Source organism: Pavona decussata, unplaced genomic scaffold (assembly GCF_977016875.1).
Source record: "Pavona decussata unplaced genomic scaffold, jaPavDecu1.1 SCAFFOLD_168, whole genome shotgun sequence".
In the NCBI taxonomy this organism is placed as follows: domain Eukaryota; kingdom Metazoa; phylum Cnidaria; class Anthozoa; order Scleractinia; family Agariciidae; genus Pavona; species Pavona decussata.
The window spans coordinates 144,513-171,337 of NW_028145579.1; the positions used below are offsets into that span (position 1 = coordinate 144,513).

At 39.6% G+C, this 26,825-nt stretch overlaps 3 protein-coding genes across 3 annotated transcripts; all 3 read right to left on the reverse strand.

Annotated features, from left to right (window-relative positions):
* Window positions 1-407: 407 nt before the first annotated feature.
* LOC146464141 (uncharacterized) lies at window positions 408-1,147 on the reverse strand. The gene has a single exon (XM_085130141.1). It carries the CDS (start codon window positions 1,071-1,073, stop codon window positions 408-410), a length of 666 nt encoding a protein of 221 aa, XP_084986267.1. The 5' UTR covers window positions 1,074-1,147.
* A 1,477-nt stretch (window positions 1,148-2,624) lies between these two features.
* Window positions 2,625-14,554, reverse strand: LOC146464142 (uncharacterized). The gene is made up of 4 exons (XM_085130069.1): window positions 14,297-14,554; window positions 10,325-10,978; window positions 8,909-9,451; window positions 2,625-6,100 (listed from the first exon to the last, which is right to left on the reverse strand). The coding sequence occupies exons 1-4, from the start codon at window positions 14,499-14,501 to the stop codon at window positions 5,484-5,486; spliced, it is 2,019 nt and encodes a 672-aa protein (XP_084986195.1). The 5' UTR covers window positions 14,502-14,554; the 3' UTR covers window positions 2,625-5,483.
* Window positions 14,555-14,895: 341 nt separating this feature from the next.
* Window positions 14,896-26,003, reverse strand: LOC146464143 (gamma-aminobutyric acid receptor subunit rho-2-like). Its single transcript, XM_085130070.1, has 8 exons — window positions 25,814-26,003; window positions 23,595-23,722; window positions 23,302-23,366; window positions 22,720-22,961; window positions 22,009-22,091; window positions 20,487-20,609; window positions 18,357-18,712; window positions 14,896-17,335 (listed from the first exon to the last, which is right to left on the reverse strand). The coding sequence occupies exons 1-8, from the start codon at window positions 25,870-25,872 to the stop codon at window positions 16,991-16,993; spliced, it is 1,401 nt and encodes a 466-aa protein (XP_084986196.1). The 5' UTR covers window positions 25,873-26,003; the 3' UTR covers window positions 14,896-16,990.
* Window positions 26,004-26,825: the final 822 nt, after the last annotated feature.

The following is a 26,825-nucleotide window of genomic DNA, read 5'->3' on the forward strand; positions in this document are numbered from 1 at the left end:
TAATCAGAGTGTTGACGTCAACATAAATATCCTCTTGATCAAGAAGTTTTAGTAATCTGGTCTGAAGGCATTTCTTAAAGGAGGCTTTAGTTTTTGCACGGAAAGATTCCGGTAATTCATTCCAGATTTTACAACCTAATCTCGAAAATGAGTGGCTCAGTTGTGTCAGCTTTGAGCATTTTATATGAAATTTGCCCGTGGATGCAGACCTGGTTCTATACGAGTGCACAGAATCTACTCGATCAAAAAGATTTATTAGGTTCAGGGGAGCACTTTGGTTATTGATATCATGCATAAGACTGGCTATAGATTTGAAATAAAGCATGTCAACTGGAAGGATATTAGAACATACGAATAACGGGATGGCATGCTCTCTGTTATTGCGGAAATAAATTAGACGTAAGTAATTAGACGGAAGTAAGACCAAGGTCTGAATACTCCACCTTTCTAACTTCTTGTCTTTTGCTTAAGACCTTATCTCTTGCAAGGCGGCGGGTAAATTTGCAGATAACTGGGTCTGGCCTGTTACCATTCGATGCCCCTTCGTTCGATCTTCTTCGTGATGGAACACGATGAGCAATGTCTATGTCGTTAATGTTGATTCCATCAGCTCCCATGGTTTCAAATAGCTTTAGACATAAAGCTGCGGTCGCTTCCGAAGATTCGTACTCCGCTGCGTGAGGCAATCCAACAATTTTCAAGTTGTATTGGTAACTGTAAAGCTCAGCCGAGTCAACGGCGTTTGCTAGCTCTTCGACTCGATCTCCAAGCTTTTTCAATTTGTCCTCTATAAGATTTATTTTGTTGATGGCTTCACGGCGAAAACTTGAGAGATCGTCGTACTCATTGCTCAGGAATTGAAGGCCATGCTCGCGCTCTTCTTTCTCTGCGTCGGCTTTAGCGGAACTACTGCATCGATTCTCTCCATCATGGCGGCTTCGGTCATTTGCACGAGTGTCATTTGCTGATTCAGCATTACTAATTGTCGCTTTTAGCATTGAAATTTCTTTGGTCAATACTTCCAGCTGTGCTTTAAGAGAATCATTCTCTTTCTTTAACTGTTTGGCAGTCATTATACAAGTTAAATTCAACTTTAGTAACTTTTTCGAGCGGACGAACGATTTACACGTCCGATCAGCACGGACGCGCACGAAATCGTTTCGAAATCGCACGAAAGCGTTTCCTCTCTCTCTCTCTCCTCTCCCCTCCCCTCCCCTCCTCCATTTATTTCGTTCTCGTCCCAATATCCGCGCGGTCAAAGAGCGAGAAATGCACAATATCCTATCGGAAACACTTGCTACGGCAGGCTACCCTTCGAAAAAATGGAAAAATGTCTGTTCTCTAGGGAAATAGTTTTGTTTTCCTCGCACTGTCTCGACTTTTCCTCAACTTCGTCTCGGGAAACATATAATTGAGACGCCTTGTACACAAAGCTAACCATTTCCTTCGGGACCATAACATAACCGGATACAGACGTGCCCAGATCAAACAAAGTAAAGACAATTTTGCCATCGAGGAGAAAATCTAGCGAGGAGTAATAAGAAGAGAAGATTACCAAACGCATTATACCTTCGTTCTTCTCTGGGATCAGCTTTCTGGTAAAACTCAACGTCGTCATTTTATCTCTCGAATGTTAACAGTAAAACCCAACGCTAATTTTAATCAGACAACGGGCTTTTGGAATATGTTTGTTGGATCACTGAGCATGCGGTTTTACAAAACGTTTGGACATCAGGATAGATGCAAGGTGTAAATTTGGTAAAACAGGAGATCACCTGCGTCATTTATCGAAATGTATCATAAATGCCGACGTCAAATCAAATTGAAGGCAAGGGGTTCAGATGGTTCTAAAGCAATGAGACCGTTGTACCTACTGCTTGCAGTTTCGTATAAAATCTGGCGTGACGCATTTCAAGGGGTTCGTGATATTTCTGTCATGAGGGAACGTAACGCCATTTCCGCGAATCTCTGCTCTTCAAACTACAACTCGGCTGATATTCACCAGTCCCCCATGCATAGGAACCAGGACCCGCGCCGGTTGTCCGAAAGCCGATTAAGGCTAACTAATGCTAATTAATGCTAATTAATGCACGAGTTTAAAAACGTTAACCGAGGTTTTCAGCTCGCATGTCAGAAATGTTTTTAAATCTTATTTTAAGCTCATTGTAAACAAAAGTCAACGCCAAAACTGAGGGACAAAAATCATTTTGTAAAATCTTTGTTGTTTAGTATTTAAACTGGAATCAAAGACAGTCAGTATTCGCCTCCGCCTTCCCTTGGGAGTCCTCACTTTGAGGCAAACTACATGGAGTAAGATTACTGAAGACTTTGCAAGTGTTTGTTTAATTATGGTTAGCCAGAACAGACATTTTATAATGTCGAGGTCGCTGTTTGCTCTCGCCTCATTTCATGAGCATCCAAAATACGAAAATTGGCTTTTTAGTGCAGAAAACTCCACGACCGAACGCTCGTTTCGCAGGCTAGTATTTTAACGGCGTTTAGTGGTAAATGAATGGCAGTTTTGCAATCGTTAACAACATATTTTGATTCTCCCAGTTTCTACAGTGAAAACTAGAATTACTAGGCGATATAATTGTTGATATAAGACACAAAACAACAACGACAAAAACAGCAACCGTTTTACTTAACACAGATACTTAACAAAACTACAGGATTTCGGTTATTTAACGAAATCATTGTCTACACCGATTTCAATCTGGCAAACCCGAGAAGCTAAATGTTTTCTCACATGTGAACAACGTCAAGAAGCGATCAGTACTAATCACTACTTACTAGAAACATATTTCTTTAAACAATTTCAGGGCCTGACGCAAACTACTACTTCTTATAAACAGATACGTGGGCCAAAGGTTTAAGACTTAAACGGCCCTTTAGCTTTTATCATGTTTGGGTTATAGACGGTTTCCAATTGAGTTTCGAAACCAAAGACCAAAACCAATGTAACTACTTTGGCCAATTACGACATTTGCAAACTGTGCAATGAACCAATCAGAATTCAAAGCAAATACATGTGACCGGCGGGGATTTAATTTCCCGCTATTCGAGATAATGGCGCGAACTTGCCAAACCGATCGCAGAGCGCCGTTAAGTAAAACCATTCGACTAATTTACCGGATTCAATTTTTTCTGAGTATGTTTATGTGTCACCAACTGGATGACACATCACTCTAATTTACTGTTAATTGTTTTTCTATTGTTACCAGCTTACCACCATTAGCCTAGCTCCACTGCTCCCTATACATATCCCTATACGTATCGTATCGTACACGCTATTGCAAAAACGTTGACACCTAAAAAACGTAAACCGTGAACGGTGAGACCCAATGGCTTTATGGGTATAAGTGTACTAAATTTATTTGCATAATATTCTATTCTCGTGCGACGGTTGATAACCAAAATTAGTTGCATGTGGTGAATGATGGAAACTGTTTAAGCTTTCCTTAAACTGTCAAGTTGGCCAACAAGGGCCAATTTTTAAACACTACCTACAAATCCGTTGGGTCTCATCGTTCATGGTTTATGCTTTTTGGGGGTCAACGTTTTTGCAATCGAGTGTATAAACTACACACAACCCATAATTCCTTGAATCACTCAGACGAAGGACTAACGCTCGAAACGTTACTCAAATCTCTTTACGGTGGCCAGATTACCTTATCAACTCTGTTGATAAAACCAAACATTCGTTTCTACTCCTCACCAAAGCAGCACCACAGTTTCTTTAGAAACTAAACTCCTAATCTAAAAGTGTCCTAACTGACCAAAGCAACCGCGATATTACTTTTGACTGTCAACTGAAAAACCTATCCAATACATGTGGTTATGCATGCACTACAACAATGATACCACTTAATATTTTAATACATTTTTTTCACGATAAACTGAAATACATTCTCGCCTTGCGGACACCTCGCTATCACGGGCACCCCGATAATACGGACAGCAGCTAAATCTCTAGCCTGATTCTCAGACGGTCCAAGTCGTTCGCGGCGATTGTCACGCACTCTCAATCAATCGCTGCGAACGACCTGGACCGTCTGGCTACTAAATCTCCGACAAAAATAAATTCCAGGGCCGGGTTGTTCGATAGCTGATTAAGTCTAATCCACGATTAAAAGTTATAATCGAGGTTTTAGCGTCGTCATTAAAATGGGTTTAAAGGCTAATTTCAAGCTAAAGGTAAAAAAAAAAAGTCTAAGTCAAAACTGGGGGCCGAAATTCTTTTAGAAGAATCTTTGTTGATTAGCAATTAAACTGGAGTCAAAGTTTGCGTCAACCAAGGATTAGCTTAATCGGGCTTTGAACAACTGGGCCCAGACGTTTGATTGAAATAAATTCCTGTTGATACGGACTCTCGCTATTAAGGACACTAACTCGAAGTCCCGAGGGTGTCTACAAAAAGGGAGCTGACTATACGTAAAATCATAGTAAAAAATTGACAGTGGTAACTGGCGTACAAAAAGGACAATTTCATATACTTGGAATTTTCATTTGTAAAACTGACACAGTCCTAATGAATCAGAGATTAACGAGAAAGATAGGAACAACATCTAACCCAAAGTAACTATACGGGAAATTATATTTTATCCGATACTATCGTTCAACATTTATCGTTCAACATTCGAAGTTTACAGAAAACTTAAAAAAAAGTAGGCAAAGTTTAACATCGTCTTTGATTTACTTACGAACGAACGCGCTGTGAAAGACAGTTAATGATAAGGACACCGATCATGAGCACCGTCATAGTGGGGACCTAAGAAAGTGTCCCTGGGAAGAAAATACTGGATCTAGGGCCATATTCAAGCTGTTATGTAGGGCCTTACTATTAGAAAGCTGATTAACACTTATCCACGATTTCCGGCAGAAGATAGCTGTGGTTTTATTGTAGGCGGTAGACGGTAGGCGTAGATACTTAGTTTTGCCTAAAAAAAAAAAAAAACCTCACTTCGATACAAAATTCAGTTGAATACAAAATAACAAAAACGTGATTTTCTGTTCGCCATACCGGCTTAATCCTAGTCAGCTGAAGATATGACCACAAAGTGCCAGCGAAGATTTCGAACTTTTGTAACTCCAAAAAGAACTGTTGATTTTTTACACCAAAACTTTCTTGTCAATCATCAGCAATATTGCCAGGAAACAATTTTCAGTTCAATATGTTTCCAGTGGCCGTATTATGAAGAGAGAGACAAAAAAATCTTAAGACTAATTTATACATAGCGATTAATCGGGTCAATTTGGCCCTTTTTTTTTTCATAGAGGATGAGTGTGCTACTTGTTTTTTTATCTGTCCGATTTTCTCTCCACACTATATAAACAAACAAGGAAATTGGGTGATAAATCGTTACTTGTAAATTATCCTTTAAAAGAAGACTGTGAATTCGAAGGATATGATATGGGTTGGCCGAATAATGTTAGTTAAAAGCAACAATTTTCCAAAATAGCTGGTATTCTGGTCTGTCTTTCTACGGAGACGGTCTCATTTTCATCTCACTGAATTTGAGTGAAAGTGTTGACCTAAAGCCATGCCAGATGACGCCTTGCCAAGTACTTTGTTGCCTCAAGTATTTTCCATTTAGATGGGAGTAGTGGCAACTGTTGTACCACCAGGCGGCAGTCCATCGCGTCGCACAGTTTCTACTGTTTCTGTCTTTTGTGCTAAACGCCATGTTATTGTGATATGTTAACGAATCTCCCGCCGTCCCTGAATATGAACCCACATCAATTCGATACTTCCCCTGCTCATCACCAATGCTGAACCTGCCGTATTTAGCATATGCTCTAACACCTCTCCAGTCCTCCAGCTCCACTCGTAGAGAGCTGGGTCTAGAGGCCGTCAGCCTGTGGATCTTGTCGTTTCCTAACCAGAACTCAGCCGTCAGCTGACCAAAGCCTGTTTTGTAATCGTTCCAGCCACGATAGAAGTCAACCGAGCCATCTTGTCTTCTTTGAAACACAGTCCATCCTCCACCGTCAGTACGCATGTCACAATAAACATTGAAGGATCCTTTACCGTCTGGGTTCACAGAGTACACTCCGTTCTGAGTATGGCCTGATCTTAACAGCGACAAGCAATTTGTACCTAGGTAAAAACAAAAACAAAAACCTGCGATCAAAAATATGATACGAGATAAAATGTCTAAAGAGTTTGAAAATATTTTAATTTTTTTGTTCACAGACCAGAATGCAGCAGTACAGGATAATAGGTTCCTGTGCCAGCCGCTTTTTACTCGTCAATTGACTGATAAACTCCTGGCCTACGATTGAGAGAAAATCTCTTTGTGAGGATAGTTTAATCTCTAAGCGAATAGAGGGCCTGTTCGAAGACTGGAGGAGATATTGGCTGAATACTCATGTAAAGTATCTAATATATAACAATTTGAAAACTTTGAAAATCAAGAAAATGCGACAATAAAGTTGTTGTTGAGTTGATTGGTACTTATATCATTTATACGTAATGCGTACGCTCGAATGCGTAATTCACTGAGTCTGCAAAGACTCTGCCAAAAATATATTAGATTGAGGCGATGGCCGAACTGAAGCTAATTTGTTTCTTGTAATGAATGTCTTTGAGCAAGGTCGCCTTTAAGTCGGTTCAGTCTGTTGAAAGAATGCTCACATTTTGCCGATGGAATTGTCAACGTGTACAAAATGTACAGTAATTGCATTATGAGTAGAAATCACAGTCTTGCTCTGTCAGGGCCTGAACTTCAATATTGAGTGGCGTGTATTGAACCCTGTTCAGCAACTTGAACCGTCAACGGACGAGCTCTACATCGATAAACTGGGGAGACTGATTTCATGCGCGTAGTACGGTAAAGTTTCTCAAGTAGAATTACCTTCTTGATAAAGAAATTAAACAACTTGGAAGAAGTCAAGGCACAACAGGGAAAACGTCGCAGTATCATTGTTAGGGCTGAAGTACGTCTTTATCTTAAAAGTAAGATGGTCTGACAAAGTAATTGTCAGCGCTCAAGTTGTCTTTTGGGCGTTCGTGCTTTTCAATCGGCACACCTACTGTGAATGATGATAAGCTCAGTGTAATTTCCGCCGCTGTTATTGATATAAAATCGGATCATACAGTCGTCCGATTTTATATGCGTCGCTCTTTCTTTCTTTCTTTCTTTCTTTCTTTCTTTCTTTCTTTCTTTCTTTCTTTCTTTCTTTCTTTCTTTCTTTCTTTCTTTCTTTCTTTCTTTCTTTCTTTCTTTCTTTTTTTGACAACTAAAAACAAAGAAAGAACGCCGTAGGTTTAGTTCTTAAGTATTCTGATCGAGTCACAGTACAGCTGCCTTTATTTGTCAGCAATCATGCCATGACTATGACTGTCTTTTCCACAGTAATGCGCGCGTGTTTCATAATTGCTTTACCACTTGGTTAACTGTTCGTTGTTTGGACAATCTTTCTGTCTCGGACATTAACCCCCGATAATATAGCAGCCTAAAACTCGTGGCATAGATGGCTCGATGTATCCAGTCTTTGCTACTGTAGTTATGCTCATGCCTTACACATTCGTCTAGTGTGTATTACGATGTAACCGGCTACTAACGTAGGATGTTCAGTCTATCCAAATTATTTTAAATCTGACATTGAGGACGCCCGACGTTGGATTTAATTCAGGTTTCTTGCCCCATAGAACACTACCCTGGTTACGGCCCCGTATAGGAACGTAGAAATTCTTGTTCAGTTCCCTAAATACATTCCATCCTATCCTATTTGTTCAAATAGAAGAAACATCCTCGCAGTTAGCGGTAATCTATCCTATTTGTGTTACATATTTGTAAATGATTCTTCTGGCGGGGGGGGGGGGGGGGGGGTGGGGGGTTGGGGGTAGTAATGATTGTGTCCCCTCCATTATTTTGCAAATATAAAAGCTATGACAGTGAGAATTCGAGGATCCGTCCGGTGAGTGAGCTAGTCAACTATTCATTACCTTTGTTTCTTCCTGTCAATCCGTTTGTCTGTGACTCAACCGTAATTTGAATAAATTGCTGATTCTCACAGTCTCGCTTCAAGGGCTTTATAAATATTGCATATTCAACTCCAGTTTTAAATATTTACATTTAAACAAAGAAATTTTGATGCCGCAGTACTAGTGTTAAGAAGTGCTTCAGTTAGCCGCTCAGTTAAAGTTTTCCCTAGAAGGAGGGTTACCCGCCTATAGGCGCTTATTTTAAACGTGGAAATGTCTTAGAAATGTAAATCATCTCTGGTTGTTACCAATGAGCACCGGTTAAATCAGCTGGAACGATTAGTACGTTAATTTTTAGTGAAATTGGTTTTTAGTAGTGAGGGTTCGTTGTATCGAGGGTTCGTTATATCGAGGTTTTGCTGCATACAATTTTGAAAGGGTGGGCTTGATAATATCGTTCGTCATATAGAGGTTCATTAAATCGATGTTCCACTATGTCCCGCCGTAGGCACTCCGGCTCGGCAAGCCAGATCCACTACTAATCTTAACATGACCCTCTCTTCTATGAGAAAGTGTAAACGTTATGGTCTGTTTATATGAACAATCGGTAAAAGTAATAGTCAGGTAGAGGTTGTTTTGCCCAACCGGAACAACTTCTCACATATACAGTTTAAATGCGGGCTTATAACACCCCTTGTCTAAAAAAATGCAGATCTGAATAAGTGCTAAAGTTAAGGCCTGTGTATATATTAACGCTCGGTAAGAGTTTGCCCGCAGGGAGAATGACTCGCCTAAACGGGACAACGTCTCCCTGAACGAGGAAAATGTTTAGAAATGTAGGCTCTTATCTTCTATAGGTGTCACTAATTAGCCCCGTTGCTAAAATAACTAAGGGTGCTTGACACGTTAATATTATTTTAATAATAGCAATGTCGTGCTCAAGTTATATCAATAGCATTGTTCTGAATATAAACCTGCCTTGAACATCAACATCAATGTGGGTCACTGTTTCCACATCAAACACTTCTGCACTCGTTGCAACACAAACGTAATATCCTGCATCGTTCCTTGTTATGTTTCTAAGAACTAAGGCGCCATTTAACCGTTGGCTCCATCCCAGTGGCATTTGTGCCCCTGGTCTTTTCCAGCTGATGACTGGCAGTGGGTCTCCAGTTGCGCTGCAGTTTAAAGTCAAAGTGTCGCCTGACTGAGCAAAAACTTTCACAGGTGGCTTAACAGTGAATCGTGGAATGGAGATCACCACTAGCCACGTTTTCTTCTCAACACTTCCTAAAAAGTTTCTTGCTAAACAGAAATATGAATCTAAGTCATCTTTACGGACATGTAAAATTTGTAGAACGCTTCTGTTATACCGAACCCTACCCTGGAGTAACTTGCCAGATGACTTTCTCCAAGTGACAACAGGTGCGGGGTACCCAGTCACGTGACAGACTGGGAGAGTAACATTGTTTCCTTCGATAGCGTAATGAGGTCCCGGATGAAGAGAAACACGAGGAGGAACTAGGTGCAGAAGATACAAAAGAAATTATATGTTACTGAACTCTGAACTTATATTCGACTTTTTATTTTCTTATTTTTATTTACTTATGCTTTTTGGTTGGGGAGCAGGGCGGGGAGAGGGAGGGGGGAGGGGTGGTGGCATGCAATAAAGCCTAGCATCGAGTTTACACTAAATTTTGCGTTAGACAGAGAAGAACGTTTCAGCTCTTTTACTTCTCAGGTGAAGTTTACAACGCGGTTTGAGTTTTTACCTTTGGCTTCTTGGTTTAGTTAAAAAAAAAAAAAGAAACAGAACTAAAAAAACCAAAACAACAACAACAACAACAAAACACGGGCTAAACCTTTTTCAGTTCTTGATGAACTTAAAAGGCTTATAACAGCTGATAAATTTACTTGGAACAACAAAATTAGAAATAAAAATGTTGGAACTCCTATCCCTCACTCTCCAGTATTCACAAAACTCTCAGGAAACCAACGCTCAAAAGTGTGTCAAAAGCCTTCATAAGCTTATCCAATACATGGTTAGCACAACAATGATTGATTCGTATGGAGAGATGTTTGTGTTTTGCTATTTCACGCCGATTTGGTTTGTTTAGTTCCCTTTTAAGTCCTTCGTTAAGCTTTTTAACCTTATCAGATATTTTGAAGGATTTTATTGGGTTTTACAGATAAAGTGTAATTTTCATTGGTTTAATTTTCAACTGTTTCCGTAGTAATTTTTTAATAAAAAAACATAATGTAGAGATGACCAAACTCGGGAGGCAAAAACACAAGGACGAAAATTTACTGATATGGTGGGGGAGTGGATATCTTTCATTTGTTTTTTTCATATGTTGGCTTAAGACATACCAATCAAATATGAGATTGCCTCACCATTCACTACAAGTTGCGCTTGTGCCTGCGCCTGTCCCAATATGTTTTCCGCTGAGCACCGGTACACACCAGAGTCACTCTCTTTCACGTTCTTTAGTAGCAGCGTTCCTCCTGATGTCCCTGACATTCTTCTAACTGACTGCTTGTCCAGTTTTCTCCACACGATTGCAGGGCTAGGATTCCCGCTTACTGAACATTGAAACGAGGCTGACCCAGTTTCGTTAACTGTCAATCTCGCAGGAGAAACAGCAACAACAGGAGCTGAAATCGATTCACCAGGTTCTCCCTTTGCTCCCGGCATGCCTGCAGGCCCCACTTCTCCTTTTTGTCCTTTGGGTCCTTTTGGTCCCACAGGTCCCATGATTCCTTGCTTGCCACTTTTTCCTGGCGATCCCATGATGCCTCTATCTCCTTTGTTCCCTGTTCTTCCTTTCCTTCCCCGGGTTCCTTTCTCTCCCCTCTGTCCAGGTAGACCAGGAGGGCCTGGGGGACCTTGCAAGCACGAACTACCCTTTGATTGGCAGAGATGGGGCTTTAATTCTGACAAAAGCTTGTTGATGTTTAGAATTGTGACCCCTGAGATTTTAGCGTCCGTTGTGTTTTTGGATGCACCAGCTTGGCGTCTGTTCCGATGAAGTTCGTACGATTCTAAAGCTGCAATTAAATGAAAATGAAAGATCAGTATGTGAAAGAAGAGATCTCAACTAGGAGATGAAATTGTGACCACTTTTACCCTTGCCGCGTCATAAGGACGGGGAAATTATTGTTACATCCGTTAAACTTGACGTAAACGGCTTGTGCAGCTTAAGCAAACCGTCACTGTAACGTCTAGACTTGCCACAAGTTGACTTCTTATGGCGCCGAAAGAGAGCAACGAGCTACGGAGTCACAAGGCGAGAAAATCTGCCTGACTGTACACCATAAAAACGGACTTTGAGAAAGGCTGTATAACGACGGCCTTCTGATGCTCCAGCGTGGCGCAAAGACGCATCCGCAAGACCACATTCACTTGTTCACAATTCAGTAATTGTTTATGTACTTTGTACTGATGTAGGTTTCGCCTTCCGACCACATAAATGCTTTTTTAAAGAGCTTTGTATGATTTTAGAAAACTTTTCTGGGTTTAAAGAGAAGTGTGTAGAGGTAAGGGAGAAATCCGCTGAAATATGAAAACAGTGAGATCTGCAAATCATGAAACACAACAACAACAACAACAAAAATACATACACCGACTTTTCAGAGGCACTCGTGTGCTGCGTCAATCTTCTCAAAAGGATCAGAATCATGTACATAAAACCGCCTCCTTAATTCAAATCACATGACCTGGATATTTGACACCCCCAGGAGACATCAATTGCTAACCTTGACTCCAACCCAGTGTTATTTTTGGGACCACAGAACTAGGGTCATTGGCCTTTGGGTCAGTTCCTTGAATTAGACTTTGTTTTGTGTTGGAGTCAGGGTTTGGGCGTCGACAAGTCACGCGACAAACTTTCTCATCACACTGCAACACCATGAGGTAACTAGCCATACGGTGCTGCGCTTGTTAAGCTAAAAAGGATTTGCTCTGACAGGTTAATTTCAAAACTGACCACCCCCAGACTTGCACTTTGGGCTTTGTTCTGAAATGGAGCTCTTGAAGGCTTGTACTAACTACTTTCTCCCACTAAGTCCTAATTCTTTGCTTAGACCAACACAACACTTGCTAGTGTTACTAGTACTTAAAGTGAACACTAATTTTCGGAGTCTGTGATATCGAAATGTGAACTACAATAGAAAACCAAAATCATTAATTAACTGGGCGCACGTATTTACAAAGTTGATAATTTTTCAATGGATATTAAGAGAAAACATGCATAAAAAAGTATTTAATGCAATACCAAGGGATAATGGGATTCAGAAAAGCCCATGTTACTATTGCCTGCTTAGCGACCTGGCCTTTAAGTAGAAGCGAGGCTGTAGTTGACTTCTCTTGTGATACAAACCTCAGTGCCTTTTACAGATGTTTCGACAAAGGTTGTCCACGCGACAATGCCGAATGGTAGTCTGGGAAATACCCAATAAGTTTCAATAAAAGCCCAGAATCCAGACTCCATAATGCCTCAACCGTACAGCGAAGACTTGAGATGGCGGGCAATATGGATTCTGAGCTTTTGACATGAAACGAACTATTAAATAGAAAACGGGTTATTGGCTTCCTAAAATCACTTGAGAGTTAAAGAACAAGGAAGACAATTTACATGAAATAAATTACAATATTGTGGCCGGAAAAGATAGAGAAAAGAGACAGCAAACACAACAGAGACAAAAACATGCACACTAGTATCTACCTAACAAAATAAATAGATCAATCTTAAAGCAGCAAATAAATCATGGAAAATCTTGAAATAAAAATGAAATGTTCAAGATCAGAATAAGAACTTGCATTAATATTTGTTTGGAAGCTCTCGTTTTAGATTTTATTTAATACAGGAAGTTAACTTCACATTTTTACCTAAAGCTCTAGCTTTAGCTTTAAAGGGTAGTGTCACTTATCTTTAGTGTCCATTTGAAAAGCCCAAAAACATATTTGCATGGCTGAAATCGCTCAAATAATGTTTCAGATTTGTTAACAATAACCCTAGTTATAATCATTCATTTTTTGCTGGGTATGGCCTGGATGGAAATGGATTGCAACTAGAAAAAGTTGGGCAATTTTTTTTTAGGTTACTTTTAAAATTTCGGAAATATAGTTAAAAACTAATTTAAGTTTATTCGTCCTCGTAGAAATCATTTCATATTGAAAAAGCTGAAAGAGCAATTCAATGTTGCAAAATAGTTTCTTATTAGTCAAATATTTGAGCAGTTGTCACCAATGCCCCGCTAAATCTCCATGACAGTGCCTCTTTAAACCCAATCTATAAAAAAAATATCTCTTAGATTAGAGATCTTACGCAAAAAAAAGAGTATCAAAATGTAGTAATCTCAAGTCCTCTCCTCAGGATTGTTACCTTGTACGACCGTGAACACTGAAATCCCTCTTTTCCGAAAAATGAAATAATCAACGGCAGTAAATGAGACTCCAAATGAGACTACAAAGGTTCCGACAACTTCTCCCCCGCTAATCCTAATAATAACCAGATAGACTTGCGTTGTCCAAGAAAACAGGAAGACAATGTCAAGATAAACCTAGGCTTCGATGTCAGCGACCCTGTGATCTAGTGATCGAAGTCCAATTAAAAAGCGATACGGTAACCACTTTACTATCGCCAGAATTCGTAACAGCGTGTTTATACTTTCCTTTCAGACATCCTTAATAAACGATGTTTTCAATTACCCCATTGTAATTACCTCTAATGAAGCGCGCATTCTCAGCAATCAAGAAGGAGAAGGTAATCCTTAATAAACGATGTTTTCAATTACCCCATTGTAATTACCTCTAATGAAGCGCGCATTCTCAGCAATCAAGAAGGAGAAGGTAATCCTTAATAAACGATGTTTTCAATTACCCCATTGTAATTACCTCTAATGAAGCGCGCATTCTCAGCAATCAAGAAGGAGAAGGTAATCCTTAATAAACGATGTTTTCAATTACCCCATTGTAATTACCTCTAATGAAGCGCGCATTCTCAGCAATCAAGAAGGAGAAGGTAACGTGTAAACTTAGAAGCTCTGTCAACGACGAATTTTCATGTTAAATATGTGACGAAAAATTAGGCTGTACTTGCAGAATATCTTTTTAAAAGAATCTCTTTTTCCTTTTATTGCGTTTGACTCCTTTACTGAATTTGTCTCAGAGGAAGAAGTTGACCCGACTGACCTTCGGTTTAGTTTACTGAAACGCAAAACGCACGCAAATAAATGTTGCTCTATTTGTTCCATAGCCGACTCACGGTATGAATAAACGTTTGTTAGGTAACAACATACAGTTTACAATATGCAGCTTGTTATTTCTGTTAACATTCTATGGTACAAGACTGAAAACAAACTTACCGGGAACATTCTTGATTGCGTTTGCGAGCTTTGCATTCATGGACAATGGTTTTCCGGTCTCCGCATCGTTCTCCAAAGCATTTATCCTCTTCTTCTGGTCATTTAATTCCAGTTCAACTCGCAAAAATCCGGCGCAGTACAACATAATTGATAGCACAGAAATTATGGTGGCAAATGATGGCCAACTCTGCTTCTGAGCAGTCATTTCTAGGTATTTCACTGAGTTACGCGCACCAACAATGCTAGGTTTGTTGAACAGTCTACTTCAGTTGGTTAATGGATACCACGACGATGAGTGTGGTAATCTGCCAAACTCTTTACTATTTATATTTCATCTCATATTATATGCAGGGTAAAGTTCAAATTTGTTTTGGCAAATTCTCGGTAAATGCACCAGAAACGGGACGGAGAAATGTAATTTTGTTTTTGATGTGTCAGATTAGGTTAACTCGGTTTGACAAGTTGATGAAAATCCATGATCGAAAACCAATTTATCAATCAATATCGATGAATTATTATTTTTTGAAAAGCAGACATTCAAAGAGGAAATTTCCTGTTTAATAGGAGTGGTTGACATGGGGTCCCGTGTTTAAGTCGAATAAATATATTAAAATAATAAAAACACCGTTTACATCAACACGTCACTCATAACTTCTGACAAAATTTGCTATTGTAGGTAAAGAGGATGAATTAAACTGGCTGATAGCCATTGACCCCTGAAGAAGTTCGTTTGGGCACTTTTGAGTTACGACAGGTTTACTGGCGATTTTACTGTCCAAAGGAGTGACAACATCAATCGATTCGTATCGATATCGATAACCGATTTGTCACCCCAGGAGCTTAGGAATGTGTAGCAGGCATCTCTAGGACAGAATCCCGGAGGTACTCTTCGCTTCCTTTCGCTGGTGGTTCAGTTTCGCTTGGAGTGTGTAAACTACGGCTTGGAGTGCGTAAACTACGAGTGGTCCCTTAATTTTCTTAGGGTTAGCGAGCCGGCACGCGAGCGCGCGAAAATTGCCTCCCGCGTCTCCTCACGGCTACTAGGGTTGGAACGTGGCCTACAATATGAGACCCCCAATACCAGGCCCCAACATACGATCTCAGGCCCCGACATACCATATCAGGCCCCGACCTACGATAACAGGCCCCTACATTTACGTCTATTGTTTAGTCGTGTTATGATGAAAACTGAACTTGGAATGCTTGTTAATCGAACGGTTTTTCTCCAACGTCTGAAATAATAAAATAATCTACACAAATAAAGCGTCCTACTTCGGAACTGATCGAGCTGCTATTAAGGCGCACAGAATCAATCAACGTCCCCTGGCTGACCTTCAAATCAGTTTGCCATCTTACATGTCTGCAAGTTGCGCAAGCTTGTCAAAAACTGGCGCAGACTGTACGTAGTTCAGGCGGGGCTTGCGTAATTCATTGCAAATGAAAACAACGCCGCAAAATATTTCTTTTTTATATAAAGCTTGCGAGAGAAAAGTCTCTCATGCAGTAGAGTACAAACTCGCTCTAGAAGCATTGTTCCGCCCGAATGCTCGTTTATTTATATCTACTTCGTCGCGAAATATTTTTGAACATATTCAGTGGAGAGGTGAGTAACTCGGGTGCTTACAAATCCGCCTGAAGAATTGCCTTGCTCACTTCTACGAAAGAAATGATGTTCATTCAAAACTTCTGCGTACGCTCCCCTTGGAAGTAATAAGAGATAATATATTCCCAAACACAAACGTTCCAAGCCCTGCTCCTTCACGGGAAGCTATTCAGTTTCGCGCGCGCTCGCGTCGTCGTTCCGATTCGCTTTAAGGACGGTGCCTACTAATACCGAACTATTTTTGTGCGGCTTATGACTATGGGGGAAAAACAGATCTTAGCAAGGCCTTTGGAATCCAAAAAGAAAATTGGGGGTAACCACGCATTTTTCAGAGATAATTAAGCAATGATATCTCTAAAAAGCGCCAAAATGTAAAGCAATGTATGGGATTTTTTTCCTAAATTGAAGTTTAATTATCTCTGAAAAATGCATGGTTACCCCTTATTTTCCTTTGAGATACCAAAAGCACTTGCTAAGTTCTGCTTTCTCCGTATAGTTTTAAACCGCGCAAAATTATCCCTGTATTAGTAGGCACCACTCATAGGAAACCCGAGTATCTCGAGACAATTGTCTCATTTTTCAACAGTTCCATTTTCTGTAATGTTATTAAAAGTACGGATGTTACGATCCTGACCAATGCTGCTCACGAGCAACCGTCATCAGTAGGATAGAGCTGTCACGTCAGCCGTAGAAGCGCTGCCAAGAAGGGTAAGGGCCGTCCAATCGACTGGGATCACGGAAGAAATCACGCACTGGAAACAGAGACAACAGGCCCTACTACCAGCCTTCTGGAGTCAACAAGTGTGACGTCATTAACTATGGCCATAACGCTACCTACACCTTCTCAGGCATGTTTATAAAAACGTGACCATTACAGATGAACATTTTGTTGCTATGTTTTATGAGTGGTTACAAGTCTTGCCCCTGTTTCTTAATCAGTGGGGATAGAACTTAATGGTGACTTGTTCGCCCACGTTTTTCCACACTGGAAATGATTTACATCTATTTGTCTGCTCCATTTGTCGTTTGTGTCTGTTGACTCTGATTGACTTCTTGTCGTTTGATGTCTTTCAATTGGTTTTGGTTTTCACTCACTGAAGAATTACAAACACGGTACAGTAGGCGATCACAAGCACCAAGAAAGTCAATGGAAAAGCCAAGCGGCAAATCTCGTCAACTTTTGTTGCCCAACTTAGCAGAAATTCCCCATTGAAACATGCTTTTGGTTTGGATGATTTCAATACAGGTTTTGGCTTTTTCTTGATTTTTTCTTCGTTATTTGCCTCAGTGGTCTGCAATGTTGACAAGAGTTTATTCCACTGTAGTATCTCCTGAGATGGCGCAGGAGTCAGTACTTCTATGAAGCCACCATTTATCACGCCGTTTGTGACCGTTTTATCTTCATGGTGAGGATCGGAAGAAATGGACTCCCTCACCTATGGATGTACAATTTACAGCAGAGTTTAGTTACACCTTTTTTATTGGCAGTGAATGTGCGCACTGCTTGGGGACTGAGGAAAGGGAGTGCAATACTTGGGGATTACACCACCTACACCTAAAAATTTTGACAAGGGTAACAATACCCCCAAAATTGAAAAGTGTGTCTGGACTAAGGGGGTGTTTACATGTGAAAACTCGCACCGGTGCGAGTTTCGTACCCGTATGACATTGTGATTTTATATCGTTTTTACATGAAGGATGAGATTTCATTCCACGTTCAAATGAAGGGACACTTCTTGCCGGTCAACGTGTGCTTAAAAAAATAAATTTGTGATTGTGGCGCCATCTTGGATTGGATGTCAAAACCTACGCATGCGTTACCCGGTCCAGACTCCCGGGAAAGTGATTTCACGCCGGGATGAACAGTCATGCCGCCTTTACATCGGAATGACTTTTCGTATCGGAATGAAAATCTCGCTCCGGTAACCGGGGTGAACTCACACCGGTATGACTCGCTCCAGTATGAGGCTTTGTACTGGTATCATGTAAATGAATACAGAGCCACAACAGTTAGCCGGAGTGAACTCGTACCGAAATGAAAGTCTCCATGCTGTCATGTAAACACTCCCTTACAAACCTCAGATTCTTCTGAAAAACTGTAACAATATGGCGGAGGTATAACCATGGGCGACAAAATTTTTGTTTGGATTGATAAGTTTTAAAACCATATTGCTGTGTTTGGATACAAAAGTGGAAACTGTATGAATAATGTCACAACATTTCACGGCTTTTTCGTGTTTCGAAGTGCCAAAGGTAAAACAAACGTCTGAGAAATCCGCCACATATTTAGGATTTTTCGAGGTAAGTGCAATTCTTTAAGATCATTCATCTCAGCGCAGGCCAGGAGAGTTAATTGTTTTCATGTGAGAAAATAACTTGATTGGTATTTGAATGGTCCAATGCAAAAGTTAGTAATCAAAACATTATTAATGTGTGGGCCGTTTTCTCCATTTATACCTCGCCGTCGTTTTTCTTTCTGAGTTTTCTCTCTTCTACGACCCTTTTGGCGTAATGAACAATGGCATACTCCACCATGCAGCCAAAAACAAACACAAAGCATGTAATCAGGTAGATATCAATTGCCCGGATGTAGGAGACGCTCGGAAATCCCTCTTGCTCGCCAATCAGGAAGCCGCCCATTGCCAAGATGGTGATGGTTCCGAGAGATATGCGAGCAGGTGTCGACTTAGTATCGATCCAGAAACCCACCCACGAAAGGCAAACGATCAGTGTCGCAGGTAGGTACCACCTCAGAAGGTAGAAGTTTATGCGCCGTTTGAACTCAAACGTTACGGTAAGTCGTCCGTATCTACCTGTTACAGAAACCAACACGAGAGTGACGTTAACGTGTCGATCTTGACTATTTCATAATTTAGTATTACCATTCTTATTGCATATTGTAACATAGAACTTTTTTATACATGGTGTATTTTACCCAATTCAGCCTTAGAAGGCTGTGATGTAAACTTTTTAATAAACTATCTTTATCCTTATCAAACCATTAACAATTCTTGAAATCCTACATCAAATTTTATGATGAGTAGGATCACGTTTCCAAACCGTCTTCACGGTAGTGATTTCCTCGTTTTCCGGCTCTTTATTAATTATTTTAATATGAGTCTGAGAACGTCATTTATCAGGTTAAACAAAGAGAATCAAACGCGCAACAGAGGTCAGGAACGATCTCTCCACGGTCTTAATAAGCATATTGTAAGTTAAGTTTTTGAGAGATAAAAACTGCTGTAAATAATTTTCACAACTATGTCTTCTGTAGTGTATCAGTCGCAGTAGGCAACCAGCAGTCTTTGGTTTCTTGTGTTTAATGAGATATTAAACACAAAACATTTTTTCTTTATATCGTTTTCACATCTTTCTTCTCTCAATTCGATTATCCTTATTCAGAGACAGAGGGGGGATTTTGTGTAAGGGAGTAGTAGTTCCGAGACCCTTGATGGAGGATGTAGAGCTTACGGGCTCAGAGGTCATAAGCCTCCAGGTACTTTTAGACGTTGAATTTGCAAAATTTATGATAAAGGATTGCAAATTGAAACCTTAGAATTAAATCCGGAAACTCCAGTTTGAAGTCAAATGGTAAAGTAGTTTTCCGGAAATTCCGTTCGGAAATTGTGGAGTACCTTCAGAGGTACTCCTCTTTTTCCATTCGGAACGGAACGGCGGAAAATTCCTTACCATTTCAATGAATCCCCCATTTTAAGGCCTTTTCCGGCTAAAGCGGGACGAAACGCCTCATAGATAAATGGTAAGCGCAATCTCATCCGGTTGGTCGGTCGAATTCGGAAAATCCCTCACCATTATGCAACGGTTACACCAACCGGATTTTTCCTACAAATGGTAAGCACCCCTTAAATCCCCCGTTTATGCCTTCTATCTGTGTTGTAGTTTCTACATATTATCTTAATACTAATACATTTGGGAGCGAATTTGTTGCTTTTACATCAAACCTGAACGAATAGAACAAGGTTTAGAAATTCTCTCAAGACGTCATGTACGTGCGAATTTTTTTTAAAGTAATCTCGAGAAATTAATTTAGCTCAACTTCCAATTATCTTCATCCTCTGAGTTCTGTCTTGCTCAGACAATTATTGGCGCACTTTCATGACTTCACCTAACGAGCCCACACAGTCCACCAGACGACCTACTCGTAAATGCTCCCATTCATACCCTTACTCGTGATTTGCGCTCGGCCGCGACTCACACGAAATAAACTCGTGACGACCGGACTTCGTTAGGGACTACGCTGAGTTTCATTTGCACGTGCATGATGAATTATTATTTTATGTGAAGAACTGTAGAAGTGCTCGGTTTGATAAACGGGCAAAGGCTATTTTTACATTCCATAGATCATTTTCTCCAGCTTAAAAACGTTGCGATAGTCCAGAAAGTTGGGATACAAGTTGAAGTTGGAATTCTTTTCGATTCTGTCGATCCTGAGTCCATAATTATTATGCGTGCAATATCATACTGATCTTTTAAGAAAACTGAATCGTCATTCTTAGGATTCTGTTGATGCAAAAGCAGGTCAATGGACGATTCAAAATTGTACGGAAAAATTGCCTTGAAATATACCTGATGTAAACTCTTGGATGGTTTTCGACTTCTCGTAGGAGATGAGTTCAAAATGGGCGATATTTTCATCCAGCACAGTCAACTTATTCCATTCGTAGTGTACATCGTCATCTGTGTAGAAGACTGAAATGGAATAAAGATCATCTGTTATATTAGCTCTTCAGCTCAATCATGTGTTGTAACTTCATTTTCAAATATCTCTACCCTTCTGATACTAACACTGGATAAAAGATTAATGAGAATAGTAATGACGATGATGATAACCGACGTGAAAGCTTAGCGACAATTTAATTTCACGAATTGGAAAAAAAGCACTATTTTACGACTCTTGTGGTGCAATTTGATAGCTCAATGAAGTGTTTGTTCTTACAGGACATAGTTGTTGGTACTTACAGCGCACATGATCATTTTTTTAACTGAAGTGGATATAGTATTCATTTCGGTCTGTGATCCAACTTAGTTCGCGAGTAACAATCAGATTACAGGTGAACTTTACTATAACCGGCATTTTAAGCAATCGATTCATCATCGCCATTATTATCATCGTTCCTTCTGTCCTCGTAGTGAAGAGTACCTTGAGGTCATTCAAGAAAGAAGACAAAATCCGCTACAAAATTGAATAACATATCTTCTCAACTGATCAAATGTTTCAATGTCTATCTTTCTTTGTTCAGGGTGATGTGATTCTCTCAGAGATTCATGGATCAAGAGAGGTAAGGTCATTGTTTGAGAGCAAAGAGATGAACTGCTCTGATCTACGCGCGTATCGAATACTCAGAAAGTAGTGTTCCTGAGAGCTAGCATCTCATGACAATCTAATTGTAGTTATCCTTAGCACACAGTCGCATTTTACGTCACTCGTTGCTGATCAAGTCGAAGACGCGCCAAGAATTCAGCCGCAAGCCTCCGGCATGGCGCTCGGCTCGCTCCGTAAGCGCGAGGAGGCCGGGTAGCGAGGTTGCCGAACTCATACTGACCAGGGCCCAGTTGTTCGAAGCTCGATTAAGCGAATCCTGGGTTAACGATAACTTTGATTTGGGTATATTTACTAATCCGTAACGATTCATCCTAAAGAAATTTGTTTACCATCAGCTTAAAAATGAGCCTTTAAAATCATCTTTAATGAGCGAGATGTAAACCTCGGTTAACTTTTAATCGTGGATTAGCGTTAATCGGCTTTCGAACAACCGGGCCCTGTCAGGAGGTCATGTCTCGGAACTCCTAGCTGTCATATTAAGCCTTGGAATCAACCCAGGCTATCCGAGTAGATTTATTTTAGAACTAAAAACAAACAAATAAAAACTTCTTGGTAAAAGGGTTGACTCAAGAAGTACATACATTCAGGTAGAGGTTCCTATTCATTGCCTTCTGATATTGACAATCTTCCGATGGCTTTGACAAGCCATTGAGTAGCTTGAGCCAAAGATTAGTCAAAATCCCTCAGTTGCAACATCATCGAATAATCATGCTGATACAAACAGCTGCGATATGAACTTAAATTCAATGAACTGAAGATACTTACAGCTTGTAAGGTTCAAAAAGCAAACCTGCTTGTCTATGGGAAAATTGTGAAAATTCATTGAGCATGTTACTGTCATACTGAGTCTGTTCAGAGAGACAAAAAGAACAAACGTGTAATAAGATATATTTTTCAACACTAAACTGTATTTGCATGAATGGAATAATACAATGCTAGGACTTTGATTGGCTTAGCGGCCAGAGCATACCAGCCATTATATTATGCCCGAGAAACAGCTGCCATTAAACTGTGTTTGGCCTTTCCTGTAACGTGATATACCAAACAATTCTGGGTGTATTTCTTGGTGTTTTTAATAAAACAATAATCCTACCCCCGCTCATGGAATCAGGGGCTTGCGATTTACGCAAACCACCCGGATGGAAATTTTCGGCATAAATACGAAATGATCTAGCTTGTCTTAACAGAAGATGGATAACATGCAAAATGTATGAACATCAGCTGTAAATCCCAAACGTCACTTTGGCCAGAAGCCCATAATTTCAGAAGTACTCCAAATGGAATGATGCGTACCATTTCGGAGCATTAGCATGAATGTATTCTTTGCTGACGACCTAACTAACCTCACAAACCCGAGAGTAAATACAATAAACATGATTGTTATTATTAGAAGTTTCTTGACTTCAGTCCTTTTTAGCTAATCGTAGAATATGCAGAGCAGCTTCCAAGGGTTAAACACCTGCATTAGTTGTTTACCTTGTGCTGAAGAGAACCTCCCCGCTAGGTGAAATACGTAGTCCTTCACTTGCAGGCACTGCACTCTCAGTCTGTACGGTTTGAATGGACTTGATGCCGTAAATATACGTATCTGGGATCCACAAGTCTTTGACAAGATCAACCTTGAAAACAATATATTTTTTTCCGCCCGCCTGCTCCTTGGCGTATGCTAAGTTGGGATCATGCCAACGCTGCCGGAAGAAAAACTCCGAGGAAAAAACCTACGAGATTAAAATTTGATTAGTTTTAAGGTATTTTAGGAAACGCGTCGTTAACAGTGTGAAAAAAGGCCAATGCATTTTCAGAAAACCAACGGCAGCTCTTACAATGAAACTATCCTACCCGTGGCCGTGAGTTGCTTTTATTCATGCCAGACTGTCTGTTGTAGATTCCTTGCGCCTGCGCTCTGTTTTGAGACCGCGTGCGCAGAACAATGGCCATGTCGACACGAGAGCGTGCAGAAATAAAAGTTGGCTAAGAGAACATTTTTTCGTGCAGAAAAATTGTTTTTGATTAATGAGACACTCTATTATAAAGTTGAGAAATAGAAATTATTTATACCATATCTTTAGTGTCAACCTGGAGTGAAGCAATCTCAATAGAGACCTTGACGACAACAGGGTCATCTGAAAAGGGAAAATGGAAGTTAACTCGAGATGTGCACACCGGATTATCGCAGAAACTACCCCATTACTGCCAGATGACTTGATCCCAGAGAGACTAAAATCAGCATGTTACATAGCTTCAATATTACCTATATCAGATCATGTGGAAGAGGGGTGGTGAAGGGGGACGAGGTCGGTATAACTCTGTGAACATCGAAAGTGATTGAGCGAATTTATCGCCTTTCTCACCTATTGGAAAAAACGTTTTTGGCCGTCGTGTCTTGTCATAATTGATGCCATTTTTCACGCAGTATACCAAGTCTTGAGTTGTCTTAAATACTGACCCGTTGCACCGGCTATCTTCAGCGAAAGCTGAGCTAAAGAAGTAAATTAAAGAGTTTTAATTTTGGAATAAAATTATGAAGAACTGGCATGGTAGGCTATGTATTGCTTAGAAGTTAGTCAAGCTAGCTCTTTGGACTTATAGTCATTGGAGTACACGGAGATCGGGGCGTTTGCTAGGTAAGCGAGGAAGGGGCATAAAGAGGAATTGAAATGCCTGGCCTAATGTCTCCTTCCAAGTATATGCAACAAAAGGGTAAAAGTTAACACGGGATTCAACAAAAAAATTCTTCTCATGTGCGCTGCCAAGATCCATAAATGTTACAGTTACAGATGGTGGCGGTAACAGCAAAAACAAATAAAAGAAGAAAAACAACAGCGACAACAACAAAATAAAATTTAAAAATAAACAAAAGTGTGGTTTATATAGTGAGAAACGGAGCTACGCTATTGGAACATGGCAAAACTTGAAAAATAAGAATAAATTAGTCTAATGAAAAGCGTTCGTCGAGTAAGAGTGCCGATTTGAAAGATGAGTTTTTGCTCTAAACTATTTTGGCTTTCTTTGTTACGATAATTTTACGGCATGTGGGTTTCATAAAATGATAAATTTGATCCTTTTTTTCAAGGAGACTAGGCCATGCGATATAGCGATGATTACAGTAGCTCGTAAATGGAGCAATAAGATTTCTATTGTCTTAGAAATTTCCATTAAAATATAGAAATGTTTAGGTGAAGAAGATCAAACTGTTTTGGTTTATACAAATATCCTATCGAAAGATACTAAAGCGAAAACAAAGCAAAAATAAATTTAAAAAAACAAAACAAAAAAAAAAGAAAGCAGCCACAGTACCAAAAAGCAAGGAAACAAACAAACAAACAAACAAAAAACGCAAAAAGCAAACTTTAAGATGAAATTTAGTAAACAAAGTTTTGGTGAATCAGCCGGAATAAAAACTCAGAAACCGGAATTCGCTTACAACCAAGTTTATTTAATATTTATTATCCGTAACGAGTATTTTGAAGTCAAGCAGTTTGCTCAGTTAAACAAACGACTGGGCGCGAGCAATAGTTAGTGACAGTTTATAATATTAGTTTGGTTAATTCTCTAATGTTCGACAGCATCTTTGGTACACTAAGTTAAAGCATCGTATAGTAACCCGACAGTCGTTAATATCAAATCACGTATTAGCGAGAGCATATTCGTTGTTACTTTGCTAATCTTGCCACACCTGGCAATTTTGGTAACATTCTTACAATTTTTCTAAGGCTCATTTTGTAGTTTTAAATTTAAAACATAATAAAAAAAGAAAGGGATTATCTTAAAACGATAACCGCAAGATAAATGCTGAAATAAGCCGTATATATTAACATATTTATTGCTAAACCCTATTCTTTTATTTCTTGACATATACATAAGTTAAATGAAAAATGTCGGCTGGTTTTGCCAGAATATATCAAAATTGTCCAAAATAATGCTGTTCAATTTGATCTATGCTCCTGAAATCCTTAATTCAGTACCGTGCGACATTTAAACGCAAAATTTCCTTTTCTTCTCCCTTTTTTTTTCTTAGTTAGTTTCCATATAATGAGAAAAGACAGTTATTCAAATATACCTCAAACATCGCCGGTAGTTAATGAATAATGCACAGAGACAAAGAAACCTACATATTAAACGTTTGCAGTTCTTTTCCTTTAACCTGGGTAGCTGATTAAGATTTTCTAAGTTTAGCAAATGAACTTTGTCTAAAAAATAATACCGTCAATATAAACCACGAGTATGCGAAATATTTGAGCTATGCGACATGTAGCACATTAAGTCTTGTTCTATTCAAGTCTAGACGGTTAAAGCTGTGAGGATGAAATAAAAGTTTAATTACCATTAAAATCGGAGAAGAAACCCAGTTCATGGAAAGATAGGAATTTAAAATGACACTTATTCTATCCAACATTCACTACTTTTATAAATACATTGCGTCTTCTAAGACAAAAGAACTAAGATCTCTTTAAGTCAAATGGAAGTCAAATTAAAGTTTCAGTGTTTCAAACTCTTCAGCAAATTGGAATGGTAATTTGGTTTCATAACATTTTCCTCTATAATCTTGAACGTTAGCGTCAGATCTTACCTCCAGAAAACGCCACTCCATATTGACAAACAAATTGTGGTCAGGATATAGACTGCCATATGTATGACTGATTTAGAAACTAGACGTTCTGACTTTCTAAAAGGTGGCTTACAGTTAGACTGGTAATGGTTGGCATCAACGTACTCGGTGATAAATTAAAGCTTCATAAATTTATCTATAAAACAACTGGGCAGAGAGCTAATTTTGACAGGTGCTCGCGTTGAAAAGAATACTAACCGCTAATGACCTTCTAAAACATGGCTTTGGTCGTGCATCTGATTGGTCGAGAATATATAAACTACTTGCTGATTGGTTGGAAATAGCAATGCATACAGTTCAAGACTCAGTAGATACCAAACCAAAACGAGTCCGATTTAAAACACGCAGGAGTCCAAACCCCTAAAATACATAATTAATTTGGCCTGTTATTGGCAAACCACTCTGTAACTAATCATTATCGTTAGAACAATGAAAGGGCACTCACAAGTTCGGAAGCATGCTGACTTTAAATCACTACCGACATTCATAATCAACATAACGTTTTATAGCAATCGAAGGATGTAAGTTGTAATAATCAAAGGCTCACCGTAATTGCGTTAAAAAAAGGTGGGGGGGGGGGGGGGGGGCACCCGAGAAGGTTGGAAATCAAAATAATGACCGCCAAAAGAAAATGATGTATTTGAACCTGCTGTTAAACGGTGCGTAATGTTCAGTGTTAAAAGTAGGCCATCTAACATATTGAACCTTTCTATATGGCGGACGAGAAAAGAAAACAGATATCGAAGCAAACACAAGCAAATGGCGAGTCAGGGGTTGTTTTGATTTAAGTGCGGCTGCTTGATTCAGAAAGTGGAATTAGTGACAGGGCTCACTATAAAAGCAAAACCAAAGCATACCAAAAACCGCTGTATGAAAGTCCTTAAGAGCGCCTGTCTGTAAAAATCAGACAAATTCTAAATTTCGTGGCAAGGGTGGAAAATTCGATTTCTTTCATATTTTAATGTCAGATAGG